The following is a 17199-nucleotide window of genomic DNA, read 5'->3' on the forward strand; positions in this document are numbered from 1 at the left end:
CAAAAAAAAAACTGTTGAAAACTTCAATTGACAAGGAACTTTGATTGTATTGGAAGGATGGAGCATTTTAGTTGCTCGTGCATCTAAACCCCCACCATCCTCCAGGGTTGACCATTGGAACAGTGAGCGGGAGAGACTCGTTCTGCTAACCCAACACTCTCTTCTAGTGTGCAAGTACGACTTTGTGGCGCTGGCCTGCAGGCATGTGCGTAGGATTCCGTTGTATCTCATCGAGCAAATCACCACCGGCAAGTTCTCCTTCCCTTCAAAGTCCTTAAGCAGGTACATTGTATACACCTGTATGCATACACTCTATCGCGAGTCTCTATATGCGAGTCTTCGCTAACTGTGGACCGCTGTGCAGGCGTGAAGGCATCGGACTGCAAGTTCAGTGGGACCGAACCCGACAGCCATCTTTGTTGGCCAAATGGAATCCTTGGAGCAGCGAAATTCCCTACACCACCTTTGCTCAACACCCGATGGTGGCTGCGGACCATAAGATGGCTGCCATCTCACAGGTACTTAGGTGCTTTTGGTGACTTCAAAAACTTGACATGTATGTAATGCGAGTTCCATTGCAAGGAAGTTCTACGCATTTCGTTAGGCCCATTAAAACCTTGCAACGGTTGTTTGTCCATGCTGTGTCCTATTTTTAAATGCTGAGCATCGAGCATGGAAGCAGCAGGTACCATTTTAAAAGTCTTCGGTACGACTCGACCGGAGTTCGACCTCCCAAACTCGGAGCAGACGTCTGAGCCATTACGCCACCGAGTCTGGTGACCAGTACCTTTAGCCTTGAAGCTCCACTGAATGTATCACTTTCATTCCTTTCTCATCTCATTGTATTTTGTCTGTTGGGTCACATCCTGTGACTCAATTCCATCGACGATAAGAAAAGGAGCCACTTACTTACTTACCGATTGTCTGGGGCAGGTCAAATATGAATGTAAAGCGATTGTTTGTTCAATGGCCAACCTTGGAAATTGCTGACCGACCGCCCCAGGACAGAGGTCTCCCCCGCTGTTGGAAAGATGACATTGCCGTGGATAAGATAAAGAGAGATTGATGATTGCATGGCGAGTCTGTGCAACTGAAGCCAGAGGGCACACTTTGGGGTAAATTGTCTGAGTGGACAATTTGCCATGACGGAACTGTCTGTACAGTAACTCTTTCAAATAGATTTTTTTTAAAGACGTTAGAATAGGCAAAATGAAGAATATGCTTTATATTTTCTCCCCTCTCACCCCCCCCCCCCCCCCCCCCAAACCTTAAAACTCCCTTTATTTTGAGCTTGCAGCAGCAGTGAGGTCATTTTGTCATCAAAACTCCAGAGAGATAAAGGCAGTTTTTACAAATAAACCTTCTTTGCACAAATCTTTGTAAAACAAATACATTATAAATTTGCAGGCAGCATGTCTTCTTTTTCTGGATATAACTGATTCCTGCAATAGACGTGTGACACGTGACTGTCATTTAGTGGGTTAGAACTATTTTGCCATGTTTGTCGAGTGTCATGCCGGAATAAAATGCACACCCCTGATAAAAGCAAAATTTCTGTTAAAAATCTGATAACACAATCAAATAGGCCATGTGACTTCGGCTGAGACTGAGGCACGAACTCCATATGTCGGAGCTACTAGCTCCGTGGGTAGCCGGCTTAAGGGTAAATTTAGCATGGGTGGCATGCCAGAGTTACCTCCGCGGGTAGCCGGCTTAAGGCCAAATGTAGTGTGGTCAGCGTGCCAGAGTTAGCTCTGTGGGTAGCCGGCTTAAGGCCAAATTTAGTGTTGTCAGCGTACCAGAGTTAGCTCCACAGGTAACTAGCGTATGGCCAAATTTAGCATGGCTGGCGTGCCAGAGTTAGCTCCGTGGATAGCCGGCTTAAGGCCAAATTTAGCGTGGCTATCGTGCCCGAGTGGTGTAGTCTGCTGCTGTACCTAGATTCAATTGCTAAACTTAATCCCTCCACCGGAAGTCCAAATGACTGATAAATTGGCAAGAACGTGGCATGCCTTGCACTTACAAATAATTTGTCTGTGATAAAAGGATAAGCCGAAAATTGGATTCATCAGACACAAGACATAGTATGAACACAAAAATAATTTGATACACTAGAATGATTAAACCACCCCTCGATGGCCCCACATACAAGCGCCCACTCGTTTAGAAACCAGGAAAGTCGGTGGAAAAAGGGCAAAGGAGCAACAGCGCTGATCTGGCGTCTTCTTAGGTCGATCAGAGGGTGGGGGAAGGCAGCTCAGAGTTTCCTCTGGGGTGGTCCCATGTGTCCCTGCACAGCATCCCCCCCCCCCCCCCCGCCCCCCGCCCCCAAAGATCCCTGAGGCCAACAGAGCAGGCAAACGTGACCAACATGAGTGGACAACGAAGCAGTACTATTTGTAGCAAAAGCCCTCCCCCTCATGTGTGAAGCTTCTCCTGTCATCTATGAGCGGGGCTTAGACCACACGAACCGTGGTGAGCCACTCTGCACTGAAGGCCAAGCCTCGGCCCGATGGAGCACAGCCTATCATCACAGGGGCCAATCAGTGCTCCTCATTCCTATTAGACCCCTTCTTGTCCGAAGTGACAGGAACAAGCATAAAATGGCCACCCGACCATAAAGTCACAATCCAAGCTTATCTCCTCTTTCCTGGCCTTGCCTTATGTCGGACATGTGGGGATGGGGGGGGGGGGGGGGTGGGATGACAAATCCATCAAACCTTAACTAAACTCTCCAGCTACTAATGGCAGATTGGGACTGGTTCCTTTTTAAAGATGACGGACTGGTGAACATAGCATGGCATGTCGGGCTCTCTTAAAGTTTAACTTGTAATACAATCAAGGCGCCACATGTGCTGCCTCAAATCAATGGAGGCGCAATGTACCCTTCCCTTTATATGGGATCGTTTCTCTGTATGCAGCTTTAACATGGAGACTGAAAATACGTTTCTCGGCTTCTGTTGGACGAAATTGGCTGCAAATTTCAGAAGTAAATGCTTTGTACATCGAGGTAATACAACAACAACAACAACAACAGGCATTTTAAGGCCATTTTCCCTGCAAGAGCGGGGGTAAGCCTTGCGGTCCCCATGACAATGTTCTCCATTTTGCCCTATTTTCTGCATCTCCCCTTGTTAACCCCCTTGCCTGCATTTCTTCTTCGACCATCTTTAGCCAAGTCTTTCTCGGTCTTTCCCGTCCTCTACTTCCTTCTACATTCATTTCCATCACTCTTCTCAACCAGTCACTTTCATCCTTCCTCAACACATGACCAAACCATCTCAACCTGTTTCTCTTCACAGCATCCATCACAGGCTCTATTCCCATCATCTTTCGCAATTCATCATTTGTCTTTCTCTCTCTCAATGATACTCCACACATCCACCGAACATTCGTATTTCCACCCTTTCCAACCTTCGTTGCCGCTCTACGTTCATTACCCATGTCTCACTCCCATAAATCATAACACTTCTCACACATGCAGCATACACCTTTCCCTTCAGCTTCAACGACACTCCCCTCCTCGTCAGCACGCCACTCAGTTCCCGAAACTTCTTCCATGCACATCTCACTCGAGCAACCGTTGCCGAGTCTGATCCACCTTCTCCATTCAGCATGTCTCCTAGGTAACAAAATGTTTTCACACCTTCCAGCTTCACGCCATCTCCAAGATCCAACTCAACATTTCCTCCATCTGCAGCTCCCTCTGTGCACACCTTACACTTGAATGTAGCTGCCACACTGGTTAATGACCCTCTCAAACCACTACATTTTTGATGAACCCACTCAGCGCACATTGTACATTGAATGGAATTCACTCCGACACCCTTCCTGCACACAGCACACGGCCACTTCCCAGTTCTTTCCACCTCACCACATGCTTTACCACTTGCCATCACCTTCGTTTTTCCGATATTCACCTTCAGACCTTTTGTCTCCATACATTCCTTCCACTTGTTCATCTTCTCCATCTTCTCCTTGTTCATCAGTCCATCCATACTTTCTGCAATCAACACCAGATCATCTGCATACAACAACTCCCACGGTAAACCCTCCTTTACGTTCTGAGCCAGCACCTCCATCACAGCTACAAATAGTAGTGGACTTAGTACCGACCCCTGATGCACTCCCACCTTCACCTCAAACTCACCACTGTTCCCGTCCTTCGTCCTTACAGCTGTGCGCACTCTTTTGTACATTGCCATCATGACTCTGATCAACCATTCCTCCACTCCTAACTTCCTCAATGCCCATGTTACTACTTCACGTGGAACCCTATCGAATGCTTTCTCCAGATAAACAAACCCAAGAAACAACTTCTTCGTCTTCTCCATATACTTCTCCTGCAACTGCCTCACAATAAAAAGCGCGTCTGTCGTTCCTCTTCCTGGCATAAATCCAAACTGCATTTCGTCAATCTTCACTTTCTTCCTTATCCTCCCCTCCAACACCCTTTCCAATACCTTCATTCCATGCTCCAATAACCTTATCGCTCGATACGAGCCACAGTCCAGAGGGTCACCTTTCCCCTTGTATAGAGGGGCGAGGGTACTTATTTCCCAATCCACTGGAATGCGGCCTTCTTTCACCACCAGAGAAGATTGTCATGATTGTCATGGGGACCGCAAGGCTAACCCCCGCTCTAGCAGGGAAAATGGCCTTAAAATGCATGTTGTTTCACCACCAGATTGCAGATCTCTGTCATTCTCTTCACACCCCAATTTCCCGCTGCCTTCAACATATCTCCCACAACTCCCATCGGCCCTCCCGCTTTTCTACTCTTCATTGCTTTTATCGCTTCCTCAACTTCCTTCTCGGTTATCTTCTCTGCCGGTCCTAAAACTGGGTTACTCTCTATGTTGCCATCCCATTCTCTGCATTCAACAGTATTTCCATATATCTCTTCCATCTTCTGTTAATTCCATCTGGGTCCACAACGATTTGTCCCAATTCATCCTTCAAGCAACTCACCCCCATCACATCACACCTCTCTTGTGCTATCTGCTTTGCAATCCTGAATACCGCTCTCTGACCCTCTTCCAAATCCAAGCGTTCTCCGAACTTTTTCCTACATGCTTCCTGTGCCTTTGCTACCTCTTTCTTTGCAGCCTTCTTGGCTGCCTTATAACTTTCATGCTCTGCCTTTTCTGCCCCCATACCCTTCGCCTTCTGCCACTCCTTGAACTTCTTCCTCTTCTCGTCAATCTTCTTTCCAACTTCATCATCCCACCACCATGTTTCCGAGTGCCTCGGTGGTCCTTTTGTCCATCCACATACCTCACCAACGGCTCCCAACAGACTATCTTTCATTGACATCCAATCACTTTCAAGCTCAACCACATCATCCTCTACCATACTCAGCTTCTCTTTGAATGCCTCCCTCACTGTCACCTCTTTCAACCTCCACACCTTCATTCTCGGTTGGTACTTCACCCGCCGAGCTCTCCTCGCACCTTTCACCCTTATGTCGCAGACAATCACCTTTGTGTCCCGGAGGTGCCCCCTATCTCGCCTACGCACCAGCAGGTAGTCAACGGTTGTCGACCCACCTGACGTGTATGTAACAAGCTTATTATCCTCTTTCTGGAACTGAGTATTACAAATCAACAAATCAGCTCCATCAGCAAACTCCAAAATCCTTTCACCTTCTCCATTTCTCACACCATATCCGTAACCCCCATGAACTCCCTCAAAACCATCCAGACTCCTTCCCACATGTCCATTCAGGTCTCCTCTCACCACAACAACTTCCTCATCTTTCCCGATTTCCATCAGCTTCTCTATCGCACACCAGAACTTGTCCTTCTCTTCATCGCTCCGACCAACCTGCGGAGCATATCCCGAGATGACGTTCACCAAGAGCTTTCCAATCATCATTTTCACCATCATCAAACTATCACTCACTCTAGTCACACTCACCACACTGTCTACAAACTCCTCAGAAAACAGGACACCAACACCATTCACACCCTCTGGGCACCCTTGCCACACAAACTTGTATTTCTGTCCCTGCCTACCCTTCACCATTCTCACACCACTTCCCTTCCATATCGTCTCCTGCACACAACATATGTCCACTCTTCTGACCAATACTTCCACCACTTCTCCTGATCTCCCTGTCATTGTCCCTACATTCCATGTCCCAAACCTCAGAAACCGCTTCCTCAACTTCCTTCTCGGTTATCTTCTCTGCTTCTCCTGCAGAGAGACCGCTTTACACAAAAAAGGTGCAAAAACAGATCCTTGCAACTACAGACCAATCAGCCTGCTCCCAATTATCAGCAGAGTCATGGAATCCATCATTGCTTCGGATATGAAATCTTTCCTCTTCTCCAATGGCTTGATCTCTGATCATCAATTTGGTTTCAGACCAGGTCACTCTACTCTGGACATGCTGCTTCTGCTGTCTCAACAATGGATGGAGGTCCTCAATGCCAAACAGGAAATCAGAGCTGTCTCCCTTGACATATCACGTGCCTTCGATACGGTCTGGCACCCAGCTCTGCTCACCAAACTCTCCTCCTATGGTATCCATGGAAATCTCCATGCATGGCTTGCGGACTTCCTCTCTGGTCGTAGCCAACATGTGGCCCTGAATGGATTTCTCTCATCTCCCCTTCCCGTTCAGGCTGGAGTTCCCCAAGGCAGTGTGCTGGGCCCTGTGCTTTTTCTGGTCTTTATCAATGATCTCTCCGACTCTCTGGAAAATCCTCTGTATCTCTTTGCTGATGACTCCACTCTCTGCCGCTCCATACCTCTTCCCTCAGATCGGCAGTCTGCAGCCTCCTCACTCTCTGAAGACCTGGACAAAATCACAGACTGGTCAAACATGTGGAACATGTCTTTCAATCCTGACAAATCTCACACTCTTACTATGTCTCTCCGAAAAGATCGACTGGACAACCCTCCCATCTACTTTCTCAACAATCCTCTCCAAGAAGTTCTGTCGCTCAAGCTTTTGGGTCTCACCATCTGCCATGATCTTTCTTGGGAAAACCACATTTCCAAGCTGGCCTCCAAAGCCAGTCGCCGACTGGGCATCCTCCGTCGTGCGAAGTCCTTCCTAGGCACACCTGAGCTCCTCACCACATACAAGGCTTTCATCCGCAGCTCAATGGAATACTGTTCTCCCCTATGGGCTGGTGCTCCTGCCTCACACCTGGCTCGGCTTCACGCTGTTGAATCCAAAGCTTTCAGAATCATTGGAATCTCCCGCGACGAAGCTATCTCTGAGGGCCTTTCACTCACTCACCGCAGGCAGGTAGGTGGTCTTTCTGTCTTCTACCGACTCCTCTCCGGCCTTGCTCCCCCAGCTCTCTCTGTGCTCTGTCCCCCAAATATTCCTACAGGTCGCACAAGATCTGCCAGCCACCCTCTGATGGTTAAACTGCCGAAATCTCGGCTCTCTGCTCACCTTCACTCTTTCATTCCTCTTTTCTCCCGCCTCTGGAACAAACTCCCACACTCACTTCAATCACACTCCTCCCTCCAGGTCTTCAAAACAGCTGTTCACCACCATCTCTTATCTTCCCCCATCCAAAACCTTGATCTTTTCTACCCCCACTAATTCACCCCAGATCCACCTTGTTTGAAATTCCAACTTCTTTCCTGGAAGTCTTGGCAGTGTCCATATGTTTTATACCTCTCCCACCCCCCCCCCCCCCCCCCATTCCCATGCCTTCCCCCCAAAGCCCTCTCCCTCCCACAGTTCTCTCGATGTCTCCATGTCTCTCGGTCCCTGCTCTCAAATGTTGTGTTTGTGTCCTTCCCCCTCTCTCCCCATCTTGTCTACCGCTCCCGATGTTATTTGTTTTGTGTGTCTGTTTGTCTTTCTGTGTGATTAATGTTCGCTCTTTCACGAGCCTCGATCTTGTATACAAAAAAAAAAATAATAATAAATAAATAAACCGATCTCCACGTCGGGCATCAGACGTTTCGCCGTCATAAATGGAATGATTTCCACCCTTGCTTCGATCGGGTTCCCCACCTTGAGTTTTGATGAGAGGGAGTGGGGTCCCCCACGGGGTACTTCGGGCTGTGCCCTGCCCATATGTAGTCGTAATTGTCATGGTTCTCTTTTTGAGGCAATGTTTTTATGGCCGGATGCCCTTCCTGACGCCAACCCTTTAGTCGCCTCTTACGACACGCAGGGATACGGTGTACCTATTCTAAACTGGGGTACACACCGGAGGTAATATGTTCCAAATTTCAGCAACGTCCATTTATGCATTCTTGAGTTTTATTTAGAAAATCCTCAAATTCACGTTGGTGTCTGTCAGTCCATCCATCTGCCCAAAATGTGTTGGCGCTCATATCTCAAAGGCACATTGAAACTAGCTGGGACTTGGAATATACATCGGCCAATACATCTCGTTAATGGCTTTCAAAACAAATTCCACCTCAGTGCCAAAGTTTCTGCTTTGAAATTAAATACAGTATATATAAATATACATATATAAATATACATATACAGTCATGTGAAAAAGTAAGTACACCCCATGGAAAGTTTTGACTTTTTCAACATATTTCAACATACAGCTATTTGATCTTCATTTCAACAATATTGATAGATAACGGTGATATGATATAACAAACATCATGAAACATTTACATTTTGTAGTCCATTGTATAATTTAAATTTTAAATAAACATAAATCCAAATTTCGCATGTGGAAAAAGTAAGTACACCTCTACAATGTAGAGTCTACATTTATCACTACTTCAAATACCTAAAATTAGAATCAGGTGCACCAGCTCAGGAACAAATGATTAGAACATCGTTAGAGAGGATCTTGGAGAAACCTGTCTTATAAAAACCTCAAACATTTAGTTTGGTTTGCTCTTTGTTGTTGAAGTGTGTGCCGTCACCATGCCTAGATCAAAAGAACTCTCTGAGGCCTTCAGAAAGAAGGTTATAGGTGCCTACGAGTCTGGGAAGGGATTTAAAAAGATGTCCAAACAATTTGAAATCAATCATTCGACTGTCCGGAAGATCATCTACAAGTGGAGAAGATTCCAAACAACTGCCAACTTGTTCAGGCCGGGCCGCCCCAGCAAGTTCAGCCGGAGAGCAGACCGCAAGATGCTGAAAGAAGTCTCTAAGAACCCCAGAATGTCATCACGGGACCTACAGATAGCTCTTGCTACTGTTGATGTCAAAGTGCACGAGTCTACCATTAGAAAGAGGCTGCACAAATTTGATCTACATGGGAGGTGTGCCAGGAGGAAACCTTTGCTGTCCAGAAAGAACATCAGGGCAAGACTAAAGTTTGCCAATGAACACCGAGGCAAAGAGCAGCACTTCTGGAACAATGTGCTCTGGACAGATGAGTCAAAGGTAGAGCTATTTGGCCACAGTACCAGAAGACATGTTTGGCGAAAACCAAAGACAGCATTTGACCACAAGAACCTGATACCAACTGTAAAGCATGGTGGTGGAAATATTATGGTTTGGGGCAGCTGCATCAGGGCCTGGGCAGCTCACCATCATATAATCCACTATGAATTCTTCATTGTACCAGAGGGTGCTTGAGGATAATGTGAGGTCATCTGTTGGCGAGTTGAAGCTCAACCGAAGGTGAACCTTGCACCATGACAATGACCCTAAACATACCAGTAAATCCACCAAGGAATGGCTGAAATGAAAGAAATGGAGGGTTCTGGAATGGCTAAGTCAAAGCCCGGATCTAAATCCCATTGAGATGTTGTGGGGGGATTTGAAACGAGCTGTGCATGCAAGAAACCCCTCAAACATCGCACAGCTGAAATAATTCTGCATGGAGGAGTGTGCAAAAATTTCCCCCAGTCGATGTCAGAGACTGGTAGACAGTTATAAGAAACGCCTACTTGAGGTTATTTCTGCCAAAGGGGGCAATACCACCTATTAGAGCCAAGGGTGTACTTACTTTTTCCACATGCGAAATTTGCATTTATATTTATTTAAATTACACAATGGACTACAAAATGTAAATGTTTCATGATATTTGTTATATTATATCACCTTTATCTATCAATATTGTTGAAATGAAGATCAAATAGCTGTATGTTGAAATATGTTGAAAAAGTCAAAAGTTTACATGGGGTGTACTTACTTTTTCACGTGACTGTGTATATATTGTTACGGAAACGGGGACGGCGCTCCCCTTATCAAGGGGGGGTTTAATCCCCTTTCTATTTTGCACTGGCCGGCTCCGATCCTGAAGCTACCCCGGCTCCCCTGTGGGGTGGGATTGGCCGCGGTGATTGGTCAAGGGATTCCCGTACACCTCCGCCAATCCCTCCACAAGGCAGGCGGGTAACTCCGCTCGAAACCACGGACAAGATGGTATTTGCCGAGCGGGTTAGCAGTCCGAAGTTCGAGCCATTAACAGAGAACTAAACCCGATCCTGAGCGTTGGCCGAATCGTGCCACGTATATCAATTGGTAAAAGACAAAGACGATCGGACGAGAATGAAGAAGACAAAGGTAGGAAGAACAGGTATTTATTAATTACTATTTACACAACCAAAGAAAAGAAGGGAACGAAGGTAATTTACAGTGAAAGATAGGAGACACAGGGCAGCTTATACTTATACAGGCTTAACTTATACCCAGGACTCCCCCATTTCCCCAGATAGTTTTCACTGTTATTAACCTTCAATGTTTACACTTTCCCCTCAAGTTATGTATTCCGTCATATTTTATAACACCTTTTTCTTCTTCTTCTTTAAAAGGCTGCTTTAGACTTGCTCACCAAATCAATTCATCCCAAAAAAAATATCCATCTCCTATAGTGCCTTTTTTCTACATTCCCTAAACTCTCCTGCACTCCATCCTCCATCCAGCGTCCTTAAACGTATTTTTAACTCGAAGGTCACAAGAAACTCATTTTGCAATAAATGTTCGTTTCCCATAAATCGTACACTTTCTAAAATCCAATCTCACCCCTCCCCTCCAAATCTTCCCCATAACCCCTCCCCTCCAAATCTTCCCCATCACCCCTCCCCTCCAAATCTTCCCCATCACCCATCCCTTTCAAATCTCCCCCCTTGCCCCCTCCCTCCTAAACTACCCCCTCACCCCTCCCCGCCAAGACGCTCCCTCGCCCCTCCCCTCCTAGACTCCTCCCTCACCCCTCCCCTCCAAATCTCCCCCATATCCCATCCCTTTCAAATCTCTCCCCTTGTCCCTTCCCTCCCAAACTCCCCCCTCACCCCTCCCCTTCAAATCTCCCCACCCTCATTGCTTCTCAATTTCCCCCCTCTCACTCCCCCTCCTCAAAGCGTCCTCCCCGCTTCTTCCCCCTTCCAACTCTCACCTCCATCTCCCCCAACCTTCTGCCTCGCTCTTCCCCCTCCTCAAATAACACCTCATTGTGCCTCACCCAATCACCATCAAACCTTTTGTCCGCCCCATCCTTCCCTTTCTCTGAGCTATTCTGAAATCTCTGACACACCTTCAACAGCTCTCCCTACCTCTTCCACCTCTTCCACATCTTACCCTACCCCTCCTCCCCCCTGTTCTGTATCTGATGCTCCCCCTTCCTCTTCATTAACGGTATGGACCTCAAACATCCGGGGCCTTCGTTCAAACTTAACTGATCTCTCCATACAGGTTGCTTCTGTCAAACCAGACGTGATCTGCTTAACAGAAACTTTCCTCCTTTATGATGTCTCTGATTCCTTAGTATCTCTCCCGGGCTACTCCCTCCTCCGGTATGATAGACCTGAGCCTCGTCCTGGAGGCGGGGTTGCTATCTTTATCAAAAACTCTCTTCCTCACTCGCCCTGCACTGCACTCTCTCCACCTCACCCCCAGGAATACCTCTGGCTACGGCTTCCCCTTCGCTCCCACCTCTTGTTCATATGTGTGTTGTACCGTCCACCAAACAGTGATGACTCCATCTACATCTCGCTGTCTGATAATATGGACCAACTTCTATCTACTCATCCCAACTCTCTCTTCCTCAAATGTGGTGATTTCAACTGTCATCATGCCAGTTGGCTGGGTGTGGGTACCTCTCACCAGCCATGGCTCCTCAGCAAAGGACTTCTGCGACTCACTGGGACTGACACAATCTGTCAATTTCCCGACCCGGATCTCAGTCAACGGAACATCTTCTCTTCTGTACTTGGTTATGACTAACTTCCCTGAAAATGTCTGCTGCTCTTCTTCTGCTCCAATCGGATCATCTGATCATGTCCTTGTTAAAGTGGACATCTCTCTAACCATCCTCAGGGAGCCTGCTCAGCGTCAACGAGTCTGGCATTTCACTCAGGCCAACTGGCACGGTCTTCAAGCAGCCATCAATCATCTGGACTGGTCTCCCATCTCTACCACCTCTGACATAAACTCATCCTGGGAATTCTTCCAAAGTAAATTGCTCTCTCTCATGCACAGATTTATCCCATCTCGTCTTCAGTTGTCATACCCTTCCTCCCGTCCATGGTACACGGAATCTTGTGGTGAGGCTGTTGCCCAGAAACAACTTGCCTTCGTGTTACGTGGTCCTCCCGGTGACTACCTGGTCTCGGTGACCCCCGGACCATGAGAGGAACTCCGCCAGAAAGATCTATTATTTATGCGCTTTCGTAACGCAATCAATATGAATTCCAGTCAATAAGAAACCCCACACCAAGGATCCGGAATAATCAATGATATATTCCCCAAGCAATCAACAACCATCAACAATCAACAATCAATATTACAAAGATGGCCATCTTATATATGTGTCCCCTTTCCCCACTCACGACCCCTTTTGGTCACTGTCCCTCACAATGTCTCTGGGCCCCTCCAGATCAAGGTGTAGGTCGGCTTCTCCGCACACGGGCGGTTGAACGAACCCCTAGCTGACGTGCTCCCAAACGTGCACGTCACGTACCGGGAACAACGGCTGCAGCGCACACCTCCTTGCCAAGCAAAGCGGGCAAAGCAACGCGCGGCTTGCCCAGCGTGCGAGGCCCAAGGTGCGACCCGTACGCGTCCTTGTAGACGGTGAGGCAAACTGTGCCGGACGCTTGGTTCCGTGCACGAACCCACGGCAACTTGACGTGTAAAGGGGTAATTACCCCGCGCAGGTAACTCCTTTCGCCAGACGGGCTTTCAAACGCAGCGTCCCCCCCACGCTGCTCAATATCGATACCGCTCACGTCGGAGCTTGGCGAGGAAGAGGAAGAAGATCGCCGCTTCTCCCGGACCTCATGTCTTTTCTTCTTCCGTTTCCGGTCTCCTTTTCCCCGGAAGGGCTCCTGACCCTTTAATCACAACAACCTTTAATCGAATAAACATTAATAAGCAATGACCTGACTAGTAATTCACATAAATCCGTAACACTTCGTCTCCTGGAAAGCAAATCCAACGGAAGGAAATCTCATTTCCTTTCACAAAGCCCGAAACAAGTGTGTGTCCACCCTCAGGAGAGCCAGGAAACAATATCTCTCCGTTCTCAAGACCGAACTCTCTTATCTGTCTCCCTCTTCCAAATCCTGGTGGCGTCTGGTCAAATCCGTTTCTGGTGTTTGTTCCCCCTCCATCCCCTCCCTTACCTCAAACGGCTACACAGCTGACTCCGCACGTGAAAAAGCTGAATGCCTCAACTCTGTGTTTGCCTCTAAATCTTGTGTCCCAACCCCATCCCTCTCTGTACCCACCATACCCAGTCGTACCCTGCTGCTCCTGGACTCCGTGTCCTTTCCTCCTGACAAGGTGGAAAAGTTTCTGTCAACCCTCGACTCTGATTCTGCAACTGGACCCGACGGCATCAGCCCACGGGTCCTAAAATCCTGCTCTGCCGCTCTATCTCACCCTCTCTCTGTTCTCTTCACCCTCTCTTTTGCTCAAGGTCAACTGCCATCTGCTTGGAAATCAGCCAACATCACCGCTTTGCACAAAAAAGGTGCAAAAACAGATCCTAGCAACTACAGACCAATCAGCCTTCTCCCAATTATCAGCAAAGTCATGGAATCCATCATTGCTTCGGATATGAAATCTTTCCTCTTCTCCAATGGCTTGATCTCTGATCATCAATTTGGTTTCAGACCAGGTCACTCTACTCTGGACATGCTGCTTCTGCTGTCTCAACAATGGATGGAGGTCCTCAATGCCAAACAGGAAATCAGAGCTGTCTCCCTTGACATATCACGTGCCTTCGACACGGTCTGGCACCCCGCTCTGCTCACCAAACTCTCCTCCTTTGGTATCCATGGAAATCTCCACGCATGGTTGGCGGACTTCCTCTCTAGTCGTCGTCAACGTGTGGCCCTGAATGGGTTTCTCTCATCTCCTCTTCCTGTTCAGGCTGGAGTTCCCCAAGGCAGTGTTCTGGGCCCAGTGCTTTTTCTGGTCTTCATCAATGATCTCTCTGACTCTCTTGAAAATCCTCTCTATCTCTTTGCTGATGACTCCACTCTCTGCCGCTCCATTCCTCTTCCCTCAGATCGGCAGTCTGCAGCCTCCTCACTCTCTGAAGACTTGGACAAAATCACAGACTGGTCAAACAAGTGGAACATGTCTTTCAATCCTGACAAATCTCACACTCTTACTATGTCTCTCCAAAAAGATCGACTGGACAACCCTCCCATCTACTTTCTCAACAATCCTCTCCAAGGAGTTCTGTCGCTCAAGCTTTTGGGTCTCACTATCTGCCATGATCTTTCTTGGGAAAACCACATTTCCAAGCTGGCCTCCAAAGCCAGTCGCCGACTGGGCATCCTCCGTCGTGCGAAGTCCTTCCTCGGCACACCTGAGCTCCTCACCACATACAAGGCTTTCATCCACAGCTCAATGGAATACTGTTCTCCCCTATGGGCCGGTGCTCCTGCCTCACACCTAGCTCGGCTTCACGCTGTTGAAACCAAAGCTTTCAGAATTATTGGAATCTCCCGCGATGAAGCTATCTCTGAGGGCCTTTCACTCACTCACCGCAGGCAGGTAGGTGGTCTTTCTGTCTTCTACCGACTCCTCTCCGGCCTTGCACCCCCAGCTCTCTCTGTGCTCTGTCCCCCAAATATTCCTACAGGTCGCACAAGATCTGCCAGCAACCCTCTGATGGTTAAACTGCCGAAATCTCGGCTCTCTGCTCACCTTCACTCTTTCATTCCTCTTTTCTCCCGCCTCTGGAACAAACTCCCTCACTCCCTTCAATCCCACCCCTCCCTCCAGGTCTTTAAAACAGCTGTTCACCACCATCTCTTATCTTCCCCCCTCCAAAACCTTGATCTTTTCTACCCCCGCTAATTCACCCCAGATCCACCTTGTTTGAAATTCCAACTTCTTTCCTGGAAGTCCTGGCAGTGTCCATATGTTTTATACCTCTCCCACCGCCCCCTTCCCATGCCCCCCCCACCCCCCCAAAGCCCTCGCCCTCTCTCAGATCTCTCGATGTCTCCATGTCTCCATGTCTCTCGGTCCCTGCTCTCAAATGTTGTGTTTGTGTCCTTCCCCCTCTCTCCCCATCTTGTCTACCGCTCCCGATGTTATATGTTTTATGTGTCGGTTTGTCTTTCTGTGTGATTAATGTTCGCTCTTTCACGAGCCTCGATCTTGTGTACAAAAAAAACAAACAAAAAAAAAAACAAACAAGACAAACTCACGTACACGAATGGATAGTATGGCAGGGGTGGATGGCTGGAAGGGAGAGAAGAGTCCGTTCAGGATGGCAGGCTGGAGGCGAACGGCCGCCGATTCCTCCACAATCTGGTTCACGCGCAGCAGCGCGTCAGAGCTTCGCGCGCAGGGGGTGTTCCAAGTGGCGTTTCCCTCAGGCCTCGTACGTCCTCCGCCTCATGCGTTCTCTCTCCACTGCTTTGCCTGCCCACCTCTTTCCACAGAAGCACTCCTCAGAACTCTCTCACTTTGGTTCAGCGCACCTCCCTCAGAACTCAGCTCACCTCTCCACAGAACTCTGGTGGGGGCTCCGCGCAACGGGTTATATAGCGCCACACCCTGGAACGTTCGCGAAACTGCTTGATCGTTCTCTCTCCACCCTCTCAAGCCAAACCCACTCATTCTTGGTTGGTTGATCGGGGCTGGCTGACTCCTCCTCTTGATGACGATGGGCGGGCCACGCCCTTCTTCTCCGAGTTGGAGCGCATGGCAATGGCGGCGAATGCAGTTGGTAATGGAGGTTCTGGGGCCATCGAAAGGGGATCTATCTTTGATTTTGGTGCAACGTAAGGTCGACTATTGGACACAGCCTTATCTGAAACACAGACTAATGAAATAACTACAGAGAGGTTCTATGATTGGCTACGTGCTTGTACATGGACTAGCTAAGGTGCTCATTTCAATTAACAGCCAATTAAGGGGGAAATGTACACAGGAAATTTACTACTAAATTTACAAAGTGAAGGTTCTAAAAAACCGTAACAATATATATTTTTTTTTTTTTTTTTTTTTTTTTTTCTTCAATTATTTATTCAGTCAATTATTTTCTATAATTTGCCACATGGCACATACCATATAAAGGAGCCTTTTCTATGCCCCTGCCATTTTTCCCAAAATCGTACGACGAGCCAAAACCAGAATAGAGGAAGCAAGAACTACAACCGTAGAAAACAGGTACTTCCCAACAAACCTGATAATCACGGGATGTCATCACCTTATATGGAGACAGATACGCAGAGTGCCGCCGCTCACCACTGGCCATCCATCGGCAGCTGGAGAGGCATCTGAAATGCCTGTGGTCCACGAGATGCTCACACCCATATTGAAAGAAATGTAGTTGTTCGCTGATCTTTCACATGAGCTCAACAGAAGATGAATTTACCACAGAGTATGAATATCATTGGAATAACCCAAACTTTTGCCTCGTACTGTATGTGTGTGTATATATATATACACAGTCACGTGAAAAAGTAAGTACACCCCATGTAAAGTTTGACTTTTTCAACATATTTCAACATACAACTATTTGATCTTCATTTCAACAATATTGATAGATAAAGGTGATATAATATAACAAATATCATGAAACATTTATATTTTGTAGTCCATTGTGTAATTTAAATAAACATAAATTCAAATTTCGCATGTGGAAAAAGTAAGTACACCCTTGGCTCTAATAGGTGGTATTGCCCCCTTTGGCAGAAATAACCTCAAGTAGGCGTTTCTTATAACTGTCTACCAGTCTCTGACATTGACTGGGAGAAATTTTTGCCCACTCCTCCATGCAGAATTCTTTCAGCTGTGCGATGTTTGAGGGGTTTCTTGCATGCACAGCT

General features: G+C 47.5%; 1 protein-coding gene across 2 annotated transcripts in view; it reads left to right on the forward strand.

Annotated features, from left to right (window-relative positions):
- LOC137429038 (tumor protein p63-regulated gene 1-like protein) overlaps positions 1-17199 on the forward strand; it is an 89221-nt gene that overhangs the window by 12902 nt on the left and 59120 nt on the right. For both annotated transcript variants that reach the window (XM_068119047.2, XM_068119048.2), the window contains exons 3-4: positions 106-282; positions 365-518. In XM_068119047.2, the coding sequence (XP_067975148.2) occupies positions 106-282; positions 365-518 (331 nt within the window). The remainder of the gene's footprint in view (positions 1-105; positions 283-364; positions 519-17199) is intronic.

Source organism: Myxine glutinosa, chromosome 6, assembly GCF_964187855.1.
Source record: "Myxine glutinosa chromosome 6, kmMyxGlut1.1, whole genome shotgun sequence".
NCBI lineage: Eukaryota > Metazoa > Chordata > Myxini > Myxiniformes > Myxinidae > Myxine > Myxine glutinosa.